The sequence below is a fragment of the Plecotus auritus genome, assembly GCF_963455305.1.
Source record: "Plecotus auritus genome assembly, chromosome: 13".
Classification (NCBI taxonomy): Eukaryota; Metazoa; Chordata; class Mammalia; order Chiroptera; family Vespertilionidae; genus Plecotus; species Plecotus auritus.
This window is the reverse complement of record NC_137779.1, coordinates 8,168,760-8,186,401: the sequence shown is the minus strand read 5'-3', so window position 1 is coordinate 8,186,401 and position 17,642 is coordinate 8,168,760. Positions and strand designations below refer to the sequence as shown.

The following is a 17,642-nucleotide window of genomic DNA, read 5'->3' as shown; positions in this document are numbered from 1 at the left end:
TTTCTGGATCTCTGCGCTTCTTCCCTGCACAGAAGGGACCCTCCGATTCTCGGGACTGGAGGGAAAGCTGGGTTGGAGTGACGTGGCTTGACTTTCTTCTCATAAGCGATGAGACAACTCGGAAAGCTGTCAGCGTGGGTGTGCATGACTCGACTTCACACAGCCTGCGTCTTGCTCATCCTCGCTCTGCTCCCTATGCTACGGTGTGTTCTCTGCCATTTGCTTTGCAAAGTAATAATAACTGCCATGTGTTAGCATTTACTCAGCGGCAGAAACCAAGCCAAATGCCTGGCAGACATTATCTTATTTGGCCTTCCGAACAGGGCCTGCCTCCGAGGGTGAGTCTCCACCCCTTTTACAGGTAAGGAAGCGGAGTCTCAGAGGGGTTAAGTCACCGGCTGAAGGTCACACAGCTACAGACGACAGGTCTATGACTCCGGCATTTGTTTCTCGTCACCGTTGACTATGCTGTATGCCCAAACCGAGAAGGGACTGGAATAATGAAGACATGACATTGATGTCACTGAGGAGACAAAGATGTCTCTATTTTAATAAAAAGACTAAAGATGATAAAGGGGGAGCAACAGAGAATCAGAGATTTAGAGAGTGGGTGTTGTTCAGAGCATCTGAGGAACTGGTTTTCACCTCCTCCCAGAACTGTCTTCAGCTCCAGAATTACACGGAGGCCACATCAAGTGGAGATGGAATTATGGAAGGTGTGAGGGCGTCTTTTTGTTTTTTAATGGATTTTTATTGATTTCAGAGAGGAAGGGAGAGGAAGAGACAGAAACATCAGTGATGAGGAGGAATCATTGGTTGGCTGCCTCCTACACACCCCGTACTGGGGACCGAGCCCACAACCCGGGCATGTGCCCTTGACGGGAATCGAACCGGGGACCCTTGAGTCCACAGGCCGACGCTCTATACACTGAGCCAAACCAGCTAGGACGTGAGGGCTTCTTATGCAAGGACATTGGATAAAGAACTCCATTCCTGCTAACAGACTCTCCATTCCACTGCAAACACACAAAACACTGGGTAAAATAAAAAAACAAAACATAAAATACACCCCTAAGTTGAGAAGAAAGGGAAACCCCCAGGTGCCAGAAGCAAGGAGGGAGCTCGGGCCCAGCAGGGTGGGCGTGCCGATGCTGCCCAGGGTCCGGAGGGGACTGCGATGCTACGGGCTGCGACAGCCAAGGGTGGGGCTTCTAGCCCACTGACTGACAGAAGGGGTCTACGCTCTGCATGAGGTAGGAGTGAGACTCCCAGCAAAAGCTGAAGCACAAAAGGCTGCTTCTCCATGTAAGGTGGGCCAGAAAAACTTTCCCCACTGGCCCAGGGAGTCAGCAAGCAAGATGGACCTGCGGAGGAGGTGGCAGGGCGCAGAGGAGAGAGCGAGGCCTCTGTGATGAATCAAACCAGCCTGTGCCTTGCACGGGTGAAGAACCCATACCTCTGTGGTGCAGGAAAGGCAAATGGAGAAGTCACGTAAACAGTGTTTCCAAGCCAGTGGAAGCCCCAGGTACCGAGCACATAAACACATAGCGCTGTGTGAGGCGCTTCTGTGACCCAGGGTAGCCGGGAGTCTCGTGGATGGTACTCTCAGTAAGCTCACCTGCACTGGTTTGGCTTCAGCATAAATGTGGAGCTGAAGATAGTTCTGAAAGGATGTGGAAGCCAGAGGGAGACAACACAATCTAAGATGAGCTCATAATCAAAAATCAAACCACACAGCAAATAAAACACCACATGGGAGAATCAGCAGACACAATTAACAAAAAGGACTAGCACCTCAAGTAGGTGAAACAGAAGAGACTATGTAGTAAGCTTTAAGTTATTACAAAAATAAAAAGCAGTATCCCATGATCAAAGTAGTGAATTTGAAAACCATACAGAACTTTTACAATGTTTTAAAAAAGTCATTGGAATTAAAAAACTTAATAGTTAGGCTAAAGCAGCAAAGTTGTAATAGCTAAAGAGAGAATTAGTGAACTGCAAGACAGATCTAATTAACTGAGCCAGATAGCATAGAGCAATAAAAGAAAATATGAAAATAAGGTAAAGAAGTATTCAGGGCAGAATGACATATTTCTGGTCCTACATATTTCTTATAAGAATTATTGAGGAAGATGATAAAGAGAAAGGAGAGAGATAATGTTTTTGTGATGGAAGACATGAGTTGCCTTTAGAATAAAACAGCATAAACCATTCTCAGACAGGATAAATAAAATAAATCCACACCCGAGACACAGTATAATTAAAAAAACAAAAACAATTAAAACAAGTAAAAAAAAAAGCAGATTTCTATGAAGAAATATTAGACAACAGAGCTGACTTCTTAACAAGAGACCATAAAGTGCTGAAAGAAAATATGCAACAACCTCAAATTTTATACCCAGGTAAATGATCATTTGTGTATGCTGACAAATAACCACATTTTCAGACAAAACTGACAACACACAGACTCATGGAAAAATAAAAATCTATAAAAGGTATGTTACATAAGAAGAAAACGAAACCTATACACAACCGTTGCAATAATTAATAGGGTCTGCACAAAACAATAAAACCAATCCTATCTAATAAAGAGGGAATATGCTAGTTGACTGCCCTGCCCTCAAAGATGGCAGCACCCACAGCCAATAAGGAGGGAATATGCTAATTGCTGCCACGCCCTCAAAGATGGCAGTACCCACAGCCAATAAGGAGGGAATATGCTAATTGACTGCCACACCCTCAAAGATGGCAGCGCCCACAACCACAAGATGGTGGCACCCAGTCCCCTCAGGCCCGCCGGGGTGGCAGGCGCATGGCAAGGCCAGGCCCGCCTTGCCACGCGCCTGCCTCTGGAGTCCCCCAGTCCCCTCAGCCCCCTAGCTGCCCAGGGCCAGCCCGAGACACAGGCAAGCCTCTGATGGCAGCTGCCCAGCTGCCCAGCTGCCCAGGGCCGGCCTGAGGGGTAAAGCCTTGGAAGGTGGCTGCTCAGCCAACACCTGAGGTGCAGGCAAGCCTCAGATGTCGGCTGCCCAGCTGCCCAGGGCTGCCCGAGGCTCAGGTAACAAGGGCCGGCTGAGGCTCAGGTAACCAGGGCTGGCCGAGGCTTGCAGGGGCAGCAGCAGAGGTGTGATGGGGCGTCACCTTCCCCTGATCGCCAGGTCGCCTCCCGCCCCTGAGGGCTCCTGGACTGCGAGAGGGGGCAGGCTGGGCTGAGGGACCCCCCGCTCCAGTGCATGAATTTTCATGCACCGGGCCTCTAGTAGGTTTTATAAATAAAGAAAATATGTTACATGGTGTTACAACTTAAAGCATGTTAAGGCCCCTGATCATCAGCACAAGGGCAAGATAATGACTAATTTCAGGGATGTCACAGATGGCAGACATGTCAAGAATAGAATTACTGAAGAAAGTTAACAATGCCCTTAAAAAGCTTCTGAAAGGCTTATAAGCAAAATGATTAGTAGCTACCAACCACTACCGAACACTTACAATGTGTCCAGAGCTTTACTTATTCTCATTTAATTCTGACAACAACCCTGTGACACATTCCCATTTTACAGATGAGGAAACTGAGATTTGGAGGCAAAGTTACTTGCCTAGACAGTGAACCAGGCACCGTGAATCAAACCCACATCTGTCTGCTGGTCAAGGTCAAGGTGGTGGGAGGCCCATGTGTGACCCAAGTGGGCCTCTGGCTGAGCTCTCAGGAAGCAGGTGATGACAAGACAAAAGAGCTCCTTAGCATCACCAGCTGGGTGAGGCCTGTGCTGGGAACTTGCAAGGGGCTCTTTGATCACTGGGACCCTGGCCTGGGTGCCAGGAGGAAGGAGCGAACACCCTTCCAAGCTCCGTGCACAGGGGAGTCATTCACGGGAGCCACCTTCTCTTTCCGCGGCTAAGACTCGTCCACAGTGCCGATGCCTCCTGCCTGGCCCCCGCCCACGTTCCAGGAGGTGCTGCAGCCTTCAGACCTGACTGCTCCCGCTCATCTCCCAGGGAGCTGTGCCCAGAACGGAAGACCCACTGCTGACAGCCTGCCAGTCCCCAAAGGTCACGCTGCTGGGACAACAAAGGGTCTTTTTGTCCTCGTGCTTAAGGTGACCGCCACCAGCGGAAACCACCCACTCAACCTTCTGGCTTTATGAATTAATAATACAATTAGAGCAGGAGACAGGAGGGCTGGCAGGACCTGGGTGCCGGCCTCCTCCCTGTCACCTTGCTCAGTGCCACCAGCATGGGCAGGAGGAGGCCCTGCCGTATCTTCCCAGAGCACGGGGCACTTCTGAGCCCAAAACGCCTCGTTCCCTCAGCTTGAGATACTAGACACCAAAGTGCCTTGCAGAAGTAAACGGGTCTTATCAACGCCCGAGGTATTCTGTCTGTGTGACTGGGCGAATGGTGCATCCGAGTGTTGATTAAATTCATGCTGCATTCTGGGGACCATTAACTCACAGATAAGTATCCTGCCAGCGTGGGGGTGGGAGCGGCACGAAAGAGGCACAAGGGATCTAACCGCTACGAATCCGTGGAGCTCAAGAGTCTTGATGTGGATTCCACGCGGAGAAAACACGAGCCTCCTGAAACACGTGAGCCACACAGTGAGGCACCAGAAACGGACGAGGTGGCAGACTGAGCCTCTTTCTCCCAGGGCTCCGCACTCCGCTCACACTGCTCACCGCTGAGCCTGCCCTCCCCAGGGATAGCCCACAATTCTAGAACTTTCCACATCACCCAGAACCTTTCTGCCTCGAGGTCCCATTCTCCCCTTGCCAACTCAGTAAGCGAGCATGGGGGACCCTGTTAACAAGGTCCTGGGGCAGCAGCGAGGCTTCCCCCAGATGGACAGACCTGCAGACCCAGGCCTCAGTCTCTATCGGGGGCGGGGGGGGGGGTTGGGTCACGTGGAAGAGGCTGTTTCTCCTTGAACTGACTGAAAGGCCTGGTTTTGAATTTGGGTCCCGCATTCAGCATCTAAATGACCTTGAGCAGTCCCCGAGCCTCAGTGTCCTTCCTCCTTTGTAAACTGGCAACAGTTGTGGTCTTGCCTCCTTGGGCTCTTAGGAGGGTCAGGAGATGATTGACATGAGGTGCCCAAGAAAGAGCCACTGTTGCCTCATTCACATCACGGCTGGCTGGTCAACCGCCCCATTTTCCACGGGTGGACACGGTGGCTCAGGGAGGGCGATGGCCCTGCCCAGGCAATTCAGCAAGACAGCCCGGGGCCAACCCGAGAACACCAGCTCCAGGCCGGGCTCCACAGCTACTGCTGGGAGGGGCCTGGCCCCAGCTGAACAGAGTACAAATATTAGCATGGGCCAGAGCAGGTGCTTTCCCAGAAGGCAAATTCACTTGCTACCCAGCCCTTTGGAAAACTTCCAGGCCTGCCCGTTTCCACAGTGAGCGCCCAGGGCGGGGGGAGGGGAGGTCTGGACCCCTCCCCCACTTACCAACATGGAGAGGGTTCCGAAGGGCTGGGCCACGTGGGCTCCTCCCACGGTCTTGACCGCTGTGCCCAGGATGCCAGGCCTTTGCCTCCGGGGACCTGCCCTGAGCGCTCAGCCTGTGGGGACCGGCCCTCCCTGCCAGGAAGCCATGCTTTTTCTAATTCACTAAGTGCTTTCACAGTTTCCCTACTGAGGTATGATTTATGCGCAATCCCCGCACTTCCATGAGCTTGAGTGCTCGGGGTCCACGTCCCTCCTCCCCTTGAGTCACACAACATAATCCTGCACCCTAGTTCATGGGGTGCAGAGACTCCCCGGGGACCCCAAGTTAAAAGCCGCTGTCCTCTCCAGAGGAACTGGAAAGGAGCTGGGCAGGTTCTGCTGGTCTTAGCGACAAGAGGAGGAGCACAGTGGCACCGGTCAGCCTGTCCTCCCCCTCCAGCCCCTGAGCATCTGGAGGGAGGGGAGCCATCTGGTCCCCAGGGGATCCCGCGCCTGGAGCACAGTGGGAACATGGCAGGTGGTGACGGGGCGAGGTCATGGTCCAGGGCCGCCTGGAGGCTTTCTGACCTGGAAGTATTGCCTGGAGGTGAGAACCCAGTGGAAACTGCACCCCACCGGTCGGCCAGGCCGCCACACCTCTGGTTTCCCCTGCCCCCCCAAATGTTGAGGTCTGGGGCTTAGACCAAGACCTGAACCCTGACTCTACTCAGTAGTCCATGGCCTTGGGCAAGTCACATCATCTCCTGAGCCTCGCGGTCCTCATCTCTAACGTGGGAAGTGCAGTGCTGCTGGGAGGGTCCATGGGTGAATGTGGAGGAGCGCCGCGGCTCGGGCCAGCGACTGGCAGATGACGGCAGTGGGAAAACATTAGCTGTTACCATCAGAGGTCTGCACTCAAGATCTGGGAGATTGTTTTTTCTTCCTCCTTCTGGCAACTTCTTGGCATCTACACAGACGTGCCTGTGGAGCTGTTTGGGAGCCTGAAGGAAAAAATAGACCCTTCACATTTCCCAGAAGCCTTCTCTTATTATTTCCTTTCCAAGGCCCGGAGCAGGCACCGCCTGGGGGGGTCAGGAAGTGGGGCTACCTCCAGGCCAGCTCGAGGTGGTGAAGGGGCAGGACTCGTTCTTCCTGTCCAGGGACCATTTCACACCTCGGGACCCACGCCCAGCTTGATCAGAAGGGCAGCACAGGACCCGACGCAACCAGGACGCCTTCGCTGGAGTTTTTAATAGTTTTGACCATCTAGCTCAGTGGTTCTCCACCTTCCTAATGCCGCGACCCTTTAATACAGTTCCTCATGTTGTGGTGACCCCCAACCATAAAATTATTTTCGTTGCTACTTCATAACTGTAATTTTGCTACTGTTATGAATCGTAATGTAAATATCTGTGTTTTCCAATCATCTTAGGAGACCCTGCTAGTGGTTCTCAAACGCTGCTGTAAAGCCTAAGACCATCGGAAAACACAGATATTTACATTACGATTCATAACAGTAGCAAAATTACAGTTATGAAGTAGCAACGAAAATAATTTTATGGTTGGGGGTCACCACAACATGAGGAACTGTATCAAAGGGTCGCGGCATTAGGAAGGTGGAGAACCACTGAGCTAGCTAATCAGCTTTCTTGGCTCAGAAGTGATGGCTGGGAATGCTTGTTTATGCTTTCAATCAATCAAGGAGGCTCCACCAGGCAGAGGAGGTGGGCGTGCAGCCCCGGCGGTGCCCTGCGTGGGCGAGCGAGTGCTTGGGCCTATTTTTGGTGAAGCTGCTTCAGTGCTGAAGCCAATGGGATGCATGGCGCAAGGAGGGAACCAGAGAAGCTGGTGGGTGGGGGGAGGACTAGGTTTTCTATTGGACACATGCTCCTGGGCAATACTCCTTGTGTTATCAAGACCTCAGTCATCACCCCTTTAATGTGAACCTCGTGTTGTCAGTGAGGACCATACATCGTGTACAAAGGGGGGGGGGCACCTTCATTCCCATCTAAGGGCACTCCAGGTTTCCAGGGATGACAGGTGACAGCACCAGCAATGACAGCAGGCTGTCACGTGGCTGCTGTGGGAGGGGACGCAGGGCTGCGGCGTCCTGAGGACGGCCTTTCACCCACACAAGTTGGACGGGGAGAAAGTAGCCAGGGGTGGCTTTCTGGACGGGAACAACAGCTAAGCTGAGCCCTGAATGGCGGAGAGCAGGGGTGGGGAACGTCCGGCCCGCGGGCCGTGTAAGGCCCTCAAAGCATTTGGCCTGGCCCTGCTGAGTTAAATGTTTGACCCAACAGAGCAGGCTAATGTTTAAGCAGACAATGTTGTCTGGCCGCGAATGATGTTATAAATACCCACACGGCCCGTGGGGGGAAATAGGTCCCCGCCCCTGCTGCAGAGCACGAGCTTGTGAAGAGGCAGAGGAAGAGGATACGTTTGCAGCCTTAACCCCGGCGGTGGCCACAGCGGCTCCCAGAGGCGAGCCCTGCATCGTGCACAGTAAAGTGAAAGCGTGCTCCAGGCAGAGGGCACGGCCGTGCAAAGGCCCGGGGGTGAGAAGGACACACGGGCAGGCTTCCCCCTGAGGCCGCTACACCCAGGGAAGCAGTGGTGCCGGACGGTGCACTTGGGGGTCCTGTGACCCACCCCTCCTCCACTTACAGGCAAGTTTTACCCTCTGAGCCTCAGTGTCCCTGAATGCAAATCTGCCTTCCCTGGAGGAGGAGGAGGAGGAGGAGGAAGAGTCCACCCGAGCGCACGCAGGGAGCTCGGCCCAGAGCCTGGTGCGCAAGGAACCATGTCTGCCAGCACAGCCTCTGCTCGCCCTCCTCGTGGCTTCCAGATGGGGGTCTGCGGGAAGGGCCACCCTGATCCTCAGAGAGAGGCTGGGAGAGCCCAGCAACCCAGGATCCAGGGAGGGGGGTGCTGATGCTCAGAGAGGGGAAAGGCTTGCTAAAGGTCCTGGCCTGGGAAGAAGTGAGGCCAAGATTTAACCCTGAGCTGTGGCTCAGTGACCAGACATGCGGCTGTGCGGAAAGCCGGGCCAGTCATACTGAACACCAAGCCACGTCCCCGCCAAGACCCTAAAGTGAGTGAGGCTCTTGCCACAGGCTGAGCCCTGCCTGTGCGGGTCCGCATCTCACAGGTCTCACTCACTGTCCCCAGCAGGACCTGCAGCTGCTGTTCCTTCTGTCCAAACCGCACCTTCCGCTGACCGTGTGACTGGCTCCTCCTCCTCTGGGTTTCTGTTCCCTGACCGCCTCCCTCCTCAGAGAGGCCTCCCGTCCACCCTAAAGACCTGCGTCCCTGCCCCTCCTCTGACCCTCGTGCTCCCACAGTGTCTTGTTCACAGAGCTTGATACTTGGGAGTTGATTGGACTGTCCTGTGTGTCTCCCCTCAGGAACGGCAGCCTCTCTGGGTTACTTCTAACTCCCCAGCCCCTGGTCCATAAATACCTGCTGACCAGTGAAAGTGCTCAGGCTGCGGGGGCCCCTGCAGAGGACTGGGGGGAGCTCCTATTTACGTCCAGTTCAGAGAACGGAAGGCACTCCTCCTCCCCTCAGACCTCAGAACCCCTTCCCTGACCCACCATCTGCCTTCCTCCCTCGGGAGGTGGAATCGAGTTCTGGCCAGCAAGAGGGGACGCTGCGTCAGCCACGCCCAGGGGAGCCGTGGAGCAGGAACACTCTGCATGTCACCCCTCCCCCCACCAAGAGCAGCCCCAGGAATTGGACAAGATTCCCAGCATGCTCTGCAGCTCCATCACCTATCAAACCCACAACCAGCCGAATTCCCCCAGATTGCCTGCCTGCCGTGGGGGCTGCCTTGGTGGGGGGAGGGGTGGGGCCACTGGTGACCAGCCCCCTTCTGGGAAAGCTGTTAGCTACAAAGAACCCCCACTCCCACCAGTCCAGATACAAGACAGTGAGAGGCAACGAGAGGGCACTTGAAAAATAAAATCCAGAGCAGAGCCAAGAAGGCCAAGGGGAATCCTACCTCCTCTCTCTTGTTAGCCTGGGGCTGAACTGGACTTTATAAAACATTTTGGAGAAGTGAAATATTCACACGTGGTTCACAATGAAAATACAACTAAGTTTACAGTGAAAAGCTCACCCCCCTATCCTTTCCACCCAATCCCCCATATATATTCATTATTCTTACTGCCTATGGGTCCTTCCAAAGACCTTGATGCAAATAAAGCATTTACAAATATATACTCATATTCCCCCTTTTTTACAAAGGGGTTCCATATTATACATCCTATATAATCAAAGGCTAATATGCAAATCAACCGAAGGGCAGAACTACTGGTCGCTATGACGTGCACTGACCACCAGGGGCAGACGCTCAGTGCAGGAACTGCCCCCTGGTGGTCAGTGCACTCCCACAGGGGGAGCGCCGATCAGCCAGAAGCCAGGCTCACTGGCGAGTGCAGTGGTGGTGGCCGGAGCCTCTCCCGCCTCGGCAGTGGGACATCCCCTGAGGGCTCCCGGACTGTGAGAGGGCGCAGGCCAGGTGAGGGACCCCACCCCCGTGCACGAATATATATATCACCACACCACACCTTTTTTCCCTATAGATAGTTCTGTATTTGCGCACTGAAGATATATACATATGTATGTGTATGTGGACATGTGTGTATACACACACACACTCACTCCAGTTGTTAAGGGGTTTCTGTAATTTCCATTCAATTATCCTGAAAGAGGTGTTCAGATTGAGGGTCAGGAGTCGTCTTTCAGCCCACGCACAAATGGCTGGTTTCCTCCCATGACTGACTACAGACACGGGCTGTCCGCACCGAACTCAAAGCAGGTGCCAGGAGCAGCTCCTTAGAAATAACATCTGCAGCTCCCACCCCTTGAGCATCTACCAGGGACTGGCAGAAACCCTGCTCCAAAGAGAAGGTAAAATGACTGGTCCAAGGTCACACGGCCGGGCAGGAAGTGGTGCAGGCAGAGTTCCCACCCTGTGTGTCCATCTCCAACGCCAACTTGCCGCTCCCCCGGCCGCCCTGGTCTCCGGTCCACACACCTCTTCACAGCCGGCGGCTGAGCCCGGCCCGCGAGCCCACGGTCCAGGGTGCAGCCCGGCTGGGCTTGGGCAGACAGGCGCTTCCGCCCGTCAGGTCCCTGCGGTCACCTCAGCCGCGCCGGCCTCCCTGTGCGCCCCGCCCCGCCTCTGCGGGTCCCGGGAGTCCCCGCGACTCGAGGAAGGTCGCCGGCCTCCCGCAAAGTGCTCTGTGGACGCTGCCTCGCTTACACTTGCCAGCTGCCCGGGGAGGTGCGCCCCCCTGAACCCATTTTACAGAGGGGAGAACGAGGCCAGAGCCCGGATCCCACCCAGCTGCGGCCGATTTCAAAACTTTCCGCCCCCTGCGCAACGCGAAGCCAGAGGACTTTCAGGTGCCTGCGCCCCAGCTGGGCGTAGCCAGGCGCTCTCCCCCGCCCGGCGCCTGCCCTGCGCGGGGAACCCGGCCCGGCCCTCCCGGGTCCGCAGTCCCCAGGCCCGGGGTACCAGCTAACTTGCAGAGCGGCCAGGATGAGTGGCCGCGGCACTTTTCAGCATCCCCCCTGGGCTCCGCGCCGCAGCCGGCAAAGTGGCCGGCAGGAACCCCTTGGAAGGTAGCAGAGGCTGAGCGCAGAGAGGGCCAGCCACCAGCCCAAGGTCACACAGCAAGCGGCGCGAAGCCCGGCCGGCGGCGATGGGCTGGGATTCCCCGCGCGAACCCGCCGGCGGCCCCCGCCCGTGTCCCCGAGCCCATGCCCCGCGCGATACTCACAGCCAGTCTTGCCCACGAGCTCCCGTATCTCCTCGGACGTGGACTGGGCAGCGCCCATGGTGCCCACGGCGGGGGCTCCGGGGCGCGCGTCCCTCACAGGCCCTGGGCGGCGTCGCTTGCGCAGCGGCCGGTCCGGCCTCGGGTTCAACGCGAGTCGGGACGCCGGGACCGGTCTGAGCCGCGGGTTCCGCGTGGGGCGCGAGCGCGGCCTCTTATAGCGGCGGAGGGCGGCGCGCCGCGGTCCTAGCGCACGCCGGCTTCACGCACTGCGGGGTGTGGGGAGCGCCCCGCCCCGGGGCTGGGAAGGGCGGGGAGGGACCGAGGAGCCCACCTCCAAGGTCCTTCCGTCCCGCAGCAGCTGCCTTGCAGGTCGAGCCTCGCCCCTTCCTCACGGCTGCAGGCTCTGGAAAGACGCAGGTGTGAGCAGAGGCGGGTCAGACCCCCGGGAGGCTTCCGTGCTCACTCCCACCGGTGCCGCCACACATCCTCCCGATCTCGGGAGCGGAAACTCGCCTGGAGCAGCGAAGTAGGCCGGCAGCGTTCATTCGCTCCGCTCCGTGGCGAGCAGCTACAGGTACAACAGCAACCACCTTGGATGCACCAGGCACCAGGTGCTGTGCTTGGCTTGTTCCAGGAAAGCCCTCCCCGCTCCCAGCACCTAATGAAGTGGACACACCCGCGGACTAGCCCGCCCATCCCAGGAGCTTGGCCTTGGGGGTGTCCTAAACTTTAGGAGCGGGGAGCGCTGCCCCCCCCCGCCCCCATTCTGACTCATACGGGCTGCATTTCAGACAAACTGCCAGAGATGCGATGCTGTGGTTCCAAGTCAGCCGGAGTTCTGCGTTAAGATGCTTAAAGGGGTGGGGTTCGGTAGCCAGTGTGGTCCATGGGGGCTAGTCCTGCCACCTGTCTCACCAGGGTTCCTTCTCCAGAAAACGGGGATCATATAGGTAATGAGAGGCCCGTCAGAGGGCCGGCAGGAGACACAGCTCTAGGCGGTCTCCACTAGTGGAGTCATGTCCACTTTGTAAGTGAGACACTGGTTCTCGGAGAGGTCACACAGGAGAGCTGCCAATCAAAGTCCAGACTTCCAGATTCTCAAGCTCAGGGCTCTGGGGTGCTGGGCGACTGACAGGGCCATCAATGATGGGCATGCACGCTGTCCTGGGTGCCAGGCTGTGCGATAGTGCTGGGGTGGGGGCCAGGGTCCTCCAGTGCTCACAAGGATTTGGGTGGCGCTGAGGAGGGGGTGCCCTCGCTGCAGGCCACAGGCCCAAGCCAAGGGTCACAGCCCTTTCCAGGGGCAGGGTGCCTTTCAGAGCCACCAGGGGGCTCCTGAACCCTGCCAGAGCAGCTGCCCATTACTCTGTTGGCACCCAGAGAGGGGCAGCTCCTAGAATGTGCATTTTCATTTTTTAATTTTTATTTTTTAAAATATTTTTATTGATTTCAGAGAAGAAGGGAGAGGCGGGGAGAGAGAGATAGAAACATCAATGATGAGAGAGAATTATTGACTGCCTGCCTCCTGCACGCCCCCCCCTCCCCCCCACTGCGGATGGAGCCCACAACCTGGGCGTGTGCCCTTTACCAGAATCGAACCTGGGACCCTTTGGTCCACAGGCCGATGCTCTATCACTGAGCCAAACCAGCCAGGGCTGGAACGTGCATTTCACCCACAGGTGGTGCTGAGACCTAGCCTGGCTGGGAAATGTTGGCTGTCAGATGCCAGCTGGTCTCAGTGGCCTAGGAAGCTGGCCTGGAGACTGCATTTGGGTCAGAAGGGATCTAGAAGCCTGGACTGGCTTTGGGTTAGAAAGGGGGATCCCAGGCCCTTGGGAATGACCCACAACTGCTGGGAACTATTTTATTCTAACTTAAAACATCAGTTCCGAAATGTTGTTATTTTAAACTAGTGGCCCGGCGCATGAAATTCGTGCCCATTAAAAGGGGATTAATTAGAGGAAATAATTTAATATTGCTATTTGCCCTTTCTCTATAATAGAAGTGTCAGGGATGAAAGAAAATTAGTAAAATGTATATGAAAACCTTCCTCCTGTAAGAGTCTGGGGCACACCACGGGACCCAGAGTTAAGTCTCCGCTCACCCACATGCACCTCAAAATCACATGAGACCCAGACCTGGCCACCCCTCTCCCCATTGGGCTAGATCCAGACGTGGCCAGTCCCACCCTTGTCAAGCCCTGCCAGGCAGGGGCCATAGCCTCAGGTCCCCTGGCCCGGCACCAGGATGTGGCGTGGCCTAAGGTCCCCCAGCCCAGAACAGGGTGGGGGGAGTGCGTGAGGTCCCCCATCAAGCCCCACCAGGTGGGGGACATGGCCTGAGATCCCCTGTCAAGCTCTGCCAGGCAGGGGGGGCGCAGCCTCAGGTCCCCTGTCAAGCCCCACTGTCAGGGGGGTGCACCTTGAGGACCCCTTCAAGCCCTGCTGGGCGGGGGGCATGGCCTGAGGTCCCCTGTCAAGCCCAGCCAGGCAGGAGGGCGCAGTCTCAGGTCCCCTGGCCCGGTGCTGGGGTGGGGGGCGCGGCCTGAGGTCCCCCATCAAGCCCCACAGGGGTGGGGGTGGGGGTGGGGGAGGGCGTAGCCTTGGGTCCCTGCCGATTGCTCGTTAAGGCTCCTTATGGGAACTTGGCTTCAGCTGTGGATGCAGCCATCTTTGTGACAGAGTGATGGTCAATTAGCATACTCCGGCTTTATTAGATAGGATTACTCAAGGGGTCATTGATGGGGCTTTCTGCTGGGGTATAGAAAAAGGCGTCCTCAAACTGCATCTCCTCCCCTTGGCAGGGCTGCTCCGGAGCTAAAGACAGTGCCTGTGGCTGGGGACGAGGCCCTGCGATGGTGCTGGGGCAGGACGGCTTCGCTCTGCCCTCCAGGTGATCGGGGAGCCCCCACACCCATCTCTACCATCACCGTGGCCTCAAGGCCCCGGCCGCTGTCAGCTCCCAGACAGCACTTACAGTTGTTCCTCTGCCCGGAGCTCCCTTCCCCTCCCTCTTCCTGTGCCCGGGGCTTCCTCTTCAGATCTCAGGGCAATCACTTCCTCCCAGAGGCCTCCCAGGGTCCCCACCCGCTCTCCTGGGTCTGCTGTGGCACAAGCCACTCAGCCAGGAGAAGACTGGGGTGTGAGGACCGAGCGGGACTGACTCCTGATGGCAGGGCTCCGGGAAGTGATCGGGGACTCCCTGTGGCAGCGGGAAGGTGCCGGCGCCAAGGCGCAGCTGTGGGCTCCTTCCTGCCTACCTTCATTTGCTCCCTGCACATTCGTGGGGGCCTGATGTGTGTGTTCAGGCGCGGGCTGGGTCCAGGCGCCACTTCTAAGGAAGTCCCGGAGGAGTGGGGGCACTGACACCCTGGAGGCGACCACCCCACGGGGTAAACAGGCCCCTGGAGACCTGTTATCCCTAAAGCTGAGCTTTGGCGAGTCCATGATTGTCCCCAACTGTGGCAAACACTGGGTGGCCAGACGTCTCCATGAGTTTGGGGGGCCCTGCGGAGACACCCACCCCTCCCTGGGCTTTGCCCCTTCTCTGGCAAAGATGCACACACAGCGGGCTCGGCACACCAAGCCCTTGGCGCCGGGCCAGGCTGTCACGGCTCTAAGTCGACCTCACCCGGGGCTCTGCTGGCGCCAGAGGAAGGAGGTCTGAGCTTCCATGGGCTCCGGCTGGGTTGATTGGATCTGCCGTCTGCAGCCCTGCATGGGGGGCACCCCGTGTGGCGATCTTTACCCTGCGGCATACGGCATGACCTTCTGAGGGTTGGGACATACTTGGTCACCAGGCAACTAACCACGTCCCTTCGTCCGGAGGAGGTGATTAAAAACCGCGGCCGTGATGAGAATGGAGGGAACCTGTGGGGCCACAATGGGCAGCTGAGCCAGAGGCGGCGAGAGCAGTCTCCGTTCGGCTCTCGCCTTCCTGTCAGGGCAGGCCAGGGAAACACACTCCCGCAAGCGACTTCACTGCTTCCCCATCTGTAAAAAGGCACTACTAATGGTGGGTGTCACGGTTAAATGTGAATTCCTGTCTGTAAAGTGCTGAAGCAGTGCTGACCGGCTAAGCGCCCCATGGTGTGCTAGGAAACAGGCTCTGAAAACGGGGGAGAAGCCCGTCTTGTAGCATTTACTGACCTCTTTCCTGGTGTAGATATACTCACTGTGGTCAGTGTCAAGCTACCAGTAGTTTAACAGTTTGGGCTGGTGAAGTTCCTGAATGCTTAACACTTTGCTCTTACAAGCCGTCTGCGACAACAGCAGTAACTGTTGTCCTCATTCACACATTCATTAATTCATTCACTCATTCATTCACACACTCACTCACGACTCAGTGCCAGGAATTCAGACTGCAGTGAGCCAGTCAGTCCCTGACCTCAGGGATCCCGGAGGCTGGAAGGAAAGAGACAGGAACAGATCATCACTAAAGGGCACACCAGTGGGTACCAGCTGCTGTGGGAGCCTGGAGGAGAAGGACCCAACACACACCCATTTTATGGATGGGAAAACCAAGGTGTTTCAGAATCCGCGTGCAGATGTGAAGCTGGGTAAGTGGCAGCTCCTAGCACCCACCTGGCTCACTCCCCGGTCCCTCTAATCATGGGCTGGGGGTGTTTCCAGGGCATGGCTACCTTCTGGGAGCAGCAAGACACCTCTATTCTGGAGGCACTGACCTAGGAAATTTACGGGGCTCTAAGTGCTCTCCTGCTTAGCCTCTGACTTAGAGAGGCCCACGCCCAAACCACTTCAAACAAGGAAGGATCAGTGATGGTCTCTGAAATACACCCAGGGAGGGAAACGCCACAGGTGCCCTATGCCTGTCTCAACTCCAACACGGACAGTTCCTCTTATGCTCCTTCAGGCTCTGATGCTGGTCTCATAGGTCCTGGTCTCTTGGTTTTAATGTGAATGCAATCAGAGAAGAAGCATGCCCAGTTTGCATTTTGAATTAAAGTTATATTTTTAAGAAGGCTTTCTCCCCCAAGGCACCTGAGGGGACAGCGTTTTCGGGAGACAGATTCTGATCTGAGTTGGATCGCCTCTGCCATCCCTGGTTGGGTGTCCTTGGGTTGGTCACTTTGCGCTCTGAACCTTGGCATCCTCATCGGTATAATGGGTCCACAATCCCATCCTTATAAAGAGGATTCAGGGAGGGGTCAGTGGCTGGCAGAGCACAGCCTCCACACCGTCCAGTCCCTCCTTGGAGGAAAAGATCCAGGACTTCCCAGCCAGACTCTCTCCTCTCTCTGTGAGCCCTCTCTTCCCACGATACCGGGTGGGACAAATAAACAGAACCCACCCTCGACCCTGTCCAGCCCCCACTTTTTAGGAAATCACTTTCAGTCTTAGGAGAGTGGTCTCTGCCATGGGATTTTAGAATTGCCCCCCTCCCACCGCAGCCACCACATCTCTGTCTCAGCCCAACCGCAGAGGGAGAGACAGATCCCCGGGAGGGAGGGCTGGCCGCCTAAAAACAGGAGGCCGGGGCTCCCTGGGGAGTGCGGCCTGAGCGTGTTTTCCTATTATTTCTTTAATTATAAATAGGGACGTATGACGGGCACTTGCAGGGGACAGATAGAAGGGTGTCCCTGGATGGGCTTCAAACTCTGCATTGTTGTCCGGGAAGCAGACTCGCCAGAGCAGCAGAGGAGGTGGCAGGAGCCCCAGCGCCGCGGAGCTGTTTCTGCCCTCGGGCTGTTGTGAGAAGCTGCTAAGGCACTGGAGGCTGGAACCCCTGCGAAGGCCATGCTGAGGGGAGGGCGGTGAGCACAGGGAACTCCCAGAGCGGACGGTGCCTGTGCAGCCACGTGGCATCTCATTGAGCCATCACAGCCTCATGACAGCTGACTGGGCAATTTAGGGTTCCCATTTCCCCCATGTGGAAACTGAGGCTCACAGGGGCTCAAAGCACATGATCAAGCTCACAGTTAAGAGGCAACAGAGCCCCGAGCCCCAAGCCAGCGATGCCTCCTGTAGGCGTCCGTCTCCCCGAAGGTTACACGGCTGGCAGAGAGAGAGAAAGCAAATGGAAAATCCACTTCTTCCATCGGCTGAGCTGAGTGCCACCTCTCTGCCCGGCTGCCGGTGGTGCTGGGCGTTGCCCCCGCGTGCAGAGCACAGAGCACTGCCTGTGTTATACGCCCCCCCCCGCCCGCCCCAGCGGAGTTCCAGAGCACGGTGGGTGTGTTCTGCACACCCCATTGTAAGAACAAGGAGCTGAGGCTCAGGGAAGCAGCCGAGTCCGAGCTCTGTGCTTCCCCAGGGGGGCGAGGGGGGCGAGGGGACCTCAAATGGTTTTGTGCTTCTGCGTGTAAATGGTGAGCCCAGGACTGTGCATTTGTGACAGGGATCCAAATTGTTCCTGATGCAGGGCGTCTGAGGACCGCACATGAAGAAATGGCACCACCCCAAAAGTC

General features: G+C 56.4%; 1 protein-coding gene across 1 annotated transcript in view; it reads right to left on the bottom strand.

Annotated features, from left to right (window-relative positions):
- The window catches only part of TESC (tescalcin), a 51,197-nt gene extending 39,799 nt beyond the window's left edge, over positions 1-11,398 (bottom strand). Inside the window, exon 1 of the mRNA XM_080649605.1 lies at positions 11,216-11,398. Coding sequence (XP_080505731.1) covers positions 11,216-11,273 — 58 coding nt within the window. The 5' untranslated portion in view covers positions 11,274-11,398. The remainder of the gene's footprint in view (positions 1-11,215) is intronic.
- Between the last annotated feature and the right edge of the window lie 6,244 nt (positions 11,399-17,642).